The 4038-nt window shown below is 43.3% G+C and overlaps 1 protein-coding gene across 2 annotated transcripts in view; it reads right to left on the bottom strand.

Annotated features, from left to right (window-relative positions):
* Positions 1–405: 405 nt before the first annotated feature.
* The window catches only part of actn3b (actinin alpha 3b), a 34530-nt gene continuing 30897 nt past the window's right edge, over positions 406–4038 (bottom strand). For both annotated transcript variants that reach the window (XM_071459187.1, XM_071459189.1), the window contains exons 16-21: positions 3817–3951; positions 3056–3235; positions 2808–2954; positions 2419–2484; positions 2057–2215; positions 406–1300 (exon numbers count right to left, since the gene is read on the bottom strand). In XM_071459187.1, coding sequence (XP_071315288.1) covers positions 1142–1300; positions 2057–2215; positions 2419–2484; positions 2808–2954; positions 3056–3235; positions 3817–3951 — 846 coding nt within the window. In that variant the 3' untranslated portion in view covers positions 406–1141. The remainder of the gene's footprint in view (positions 1301–2056; positions 2216–2418; positions 2485–2807; positions 2955–3055; positions 3236–3816; positions 3952–4038) is intronic.

Raw genomic sequence — 4038 nt, 5'->3', positions numbered from 1 at the left:
TGACATAGGCCTGCCATGGTCCCACGTACAGTATCGATTCTTCTTTAGTCCACAACTTTCCTGATGCCCTCTCTCTCTCTCTCCGCTCGACACCTCTCTCTGTCTGCGTCCCTCCTCCACGTCACTTTCAATTTAGCGCGAGGAGTTTGGATAGAGAGGAGAGAGGTGTGTGGGATCGTTCTCACTGTCGTCCTTCTTGAGTCCCCATCCAGCCATGGCCCTCTCTTTGTCTACATTTACCCACAGTGCTTTGCTTTGAGCTGCTCTCTCTGTTTAGTCTTTATTTAATATTCAGTGCTTCAGTTTAGATGCTCTCGTTCATCCTCAGTTTGTTTCTGAGCTTCATAAGGTTTTAAGATCTCCAGGTTTAATCTTTGCTAACGTTCACGTTTCACAGTGCTGAGGTTTTTGTTTTTTTTTTGTTTTGTTTTTTTTTTTCCAGAGTGAGATTATTCAGTGTTCGACTGGCTTTGTAACATCGTGGCACCTGACTCGCTTCGCTCCTCTGGCTCCTGATGATGTGGTTTGGGTTTGTGTGTGATTAAGGAAGGAGTCAGAGACTCACAAAGACAGCATTTCTAAACTTCAACATAGCATGCATCTGCACAAATACACAACCAACCAAGCCAACTGACCAACCAGCTTTTTTATCACGTTTTCTTCTTTAATTACCCTTCTACAAAAAAATATGTCATCTCAGAGAGAGGGCGGAGAGCAGGAGGCTTTGCTCAGTGTAAGATCTTTCAAACTTCTTTCTCCCTCATCACCACCTTCTGTTGAACAGCTCCTAAAGGCAGGTATGTTATATGTATGCTGCTTACATAAGTTCAGTGCAATACCTGGCTCACTTCTGGTTTTTAAAGGCACTCGAACAGAAATGAGGGACAGGCCAAACAGTCTCTAAGATTTGAGCAGAGTCTTCTACTCTCACCCTCTCTAGGCAGTGTTTACGAGGGATGGAAAGAGCTGGGAGAAGGATGAGTGAAGGGGGAGGAAGTTAAGATTTAAAAGAGGAAAAGATGATCAGAACAAAGCGTATAGAAGGACAGTGGAAGGGTTTAAATTGCTCTCTCCAAACAGGAGAAATAGGGGGAGCTGGGAAGAGGGGATAAGAGGAGGAGGTGAAGAGAAGCAGCTGTGTTTATAAGTCGCTCTCTCCATAGAGGGCGCTGGAGAAGGAGATGTAGTCCAGGGCGCCGGGGGGGCTCTCGGGTCCGATGTACCTGGTCATGCGGCTGATGCAGTACTCGGCCTGCTCGGGTGGCAGCTCCCTGCGCAGCTCATCCACTGTGATGTAACTCTGGAGGGAGGAGAGGAGAGGTGAGATTTACGGAGGCAACAAGTCGAGTTGTAGTGGCCCATAGCACAAATCCACTGATGCATCAGTGAGGATTAGATAAGACCAGTGACTAATGTTGACTGAGCGCAGGGCCTTCTCTCAACTCACATTTCCACACACTGAACCAACGTACTTTTTACTTTTTAACTGCTCATCAATAAGTTACCGGTGTTTCACTCTTAAGACAAAACAGCAACGGAGAAACTGATCATTCCGGATTTAAAGGGAACTTGTTGTTGTTATTGGTAATAACACTTCACTCATCTAACTGATTACTGAGATCTGAACAGTGACAATCAGGATGCTTACATCCACTGTGGCAGACTGATTATTGTAAATGTGTACATACATCCAGCAGGGGAGTGGTTAGATTTCTCCTCTACCCATTTTCACTGTTTGTGATAAAGATGCTTATGGACTTATTCCTCATCACCAATACTGATATACTCTTTACATAACTAACCATCTTTATAGAGATCCTTTAAATTTGTTTGTGTTTGTTAATTGTGACAAGACACATCCTGGGAGGACATACTGTAATGGTGAAAGCGTTTCTATTTACCTCAAACATAGTTTAGTATTTCTGTAGTGACTAAATCTCATCTCGTTTGTAAGAATATAATAACTGTTCATCAGCTGGAACTGATGTTAAGTCTGATTATTAGCTTAGATCTTCCCTGGTGTGAAGCTGACAGGATGCTGTATTTGGTGACGTACCTTATCTGAGGCCAGAATCTTGAAGGAGGCCATGACCTGTTCTGCAGTGTCTGTCTCAGCGGTCTCGCGGGTCATGAAGTCGATGAAGGCCTGGAAGGTCACCACGCCTGTGTTGTTGGGGTCCACCAGGGTCATGATACGAGCAAACTCAACCTCACCCTGTCGGAGAGGAAAGGATGTATCACTTATTAAACATCTTTCCTATATAATTGACCTCTCACTATTTTATATCCACTCATTATGTATGTATGTATACAGGGCGAGACAACCTAGATTTTTTATTTTTTTAAATTCCTTAAACAAGTGAAGTTTAAGTCGATATTAGAGTCATTTTGCCCTGAAAATTCAGACTTTGCACTGACCAGATCGTAACCCATGGAGATGAGGCAGGCACGGAAGTCGTCTGGGTCCATCATGCCGTTTCTCTTCTGCAAAAGAAAAATACATCAGTAGATTAATTGTTGGAACAAATAGATATAATAGAACAAGATCTGTGGTGCCACAACACTGAGTATTAAATGATAAATCTAGTGATCCTGAAACTTATAGAAAAGGGGGGGGGGGGGGGATGCGTGCGTATCTGTCAAACTGATTTTGATGTTTAAAAAATAGACATGAACACTTTCCTGCTTTGTCCTCTGTGGACCTTTCTACTGACACTAGTACAAACTTTAAGTCAACCATATTTTCATCAATATCTTGGCCATATATAGTGTGAAATTCATTTATGGTGGCTGTTCGAACACCTCACCCTGTCGAAGTGATTGAAGGAAGCTCTGAACTCGTTGAGCTGCTCCTGGCTGATGCCCTTGGCGTCGCGGGTCAGGATCTGGTTCTCCACCTCGTTGATGGTTCTGGCGATGGTGGTGAGCAGCTGCTCCCAGCCCACGCGGATATGCTGCAGTGGTGGAGGGAAAACAGATTAACACCCCTGTGAGACATGGAAAAGAAACAGAACAGATGGGAAATGTGGAGTCAGATCGTTGAAGTTCACTGTACCTCCATGGTGTAGTTGGTGTGCTTGTTGTCGAAGATGAGGGACTCCTGGCTGAGCTGGTGGTCTCCCTCCAGCTTGTCGATGTTGGATTTGTAGTTGATGATGTTCTGCTCGTACTGCTTCAGGCTGTTCATCTGTTCCTCCAGGGAGCCGGCGATGTCCACTGACACGTGGCTGATCTCCTGCAGGTGTGCAGAGGCAGGAAACAGAAGTAGAGTATGTCAGTGAAACAAAGTCTTTATACATGTTGTCATATCTGCAGTGAAGCAGCATTTTATCTTTGTGTTCAACATGCAGCCCTGTTGCTCCTCTATAACAGGTGTGTGTGTATATACTCAAATCTGCTTTTGAATGACCCATCGAGACTGACACCTGATCAGGAACTAAAATGAAATCATGATAATCTAATAACTAACTTTAACTTGTTTGATAATTACAAACTCAAAGGAGCATGTATTTTCTGTATTGCTTTGTTGTATTATTTTGTCTGTTTTATTGCCTTTTTATGTTTTATTGCTGTGCCTTTTGTTTTTTCATGCTCAGTGTTTCACCACTAGAATCAATAAAGTGTCATTTTATTATAAAACTCCAAAGTTGTCAATATTCTATATGCACCAGTATCTCAACTAAAAATTCAAGTTCCTTTTTTTGGGTATTTTATATTTTGGCAACTGCAGCCATTACTTCTGTTTGAATCTGACATTATCAGGCTACATGAGGTAAAACTGGAGTTTCCTTCTCCAGTGATACAGAAACACCGTACCTCCATCTTGGTTTGAATCCAGGGTCCGATGATGTTGGCCTGGGCAGCAAACTGGCGCCTCAGTCTCTCGTTGGCCTGCTGTCTGGCCACCTCCTCCTGGAGCATTTGGTCTCTGAGGGGCACAAGGTGCTTCACCTGTGGACAAATCAAATATAAAGTTATGTACAGTACAGTTATGTAAACTAAAAGGTACCAAAAGAAAAATGTGTTCTTGCTTTCCTG

The sequence above is a fragment of the Trachinotus anak genome, unplaced genomic scaffold (assembly GCF_046630095.1).
Source record: "Trachinotus anak isolate AG129_WGS33_773 ecotype Australia unplaced genomic scaffold, CSIRO_AGI_Tana_v1 ptg000023l, whole genome shotgun sequence".
Lineage (NCBI taxonomy): Eukaryota > Metazoa > Chordata > Actinopteri > Carangiformes > Carangidae > Trachinotus > Trachinotus anak.
Note: the sequence above shows the minus strand (reverse complement) of the source record. Positions and strands in the feature narration are given on the sequence as shown.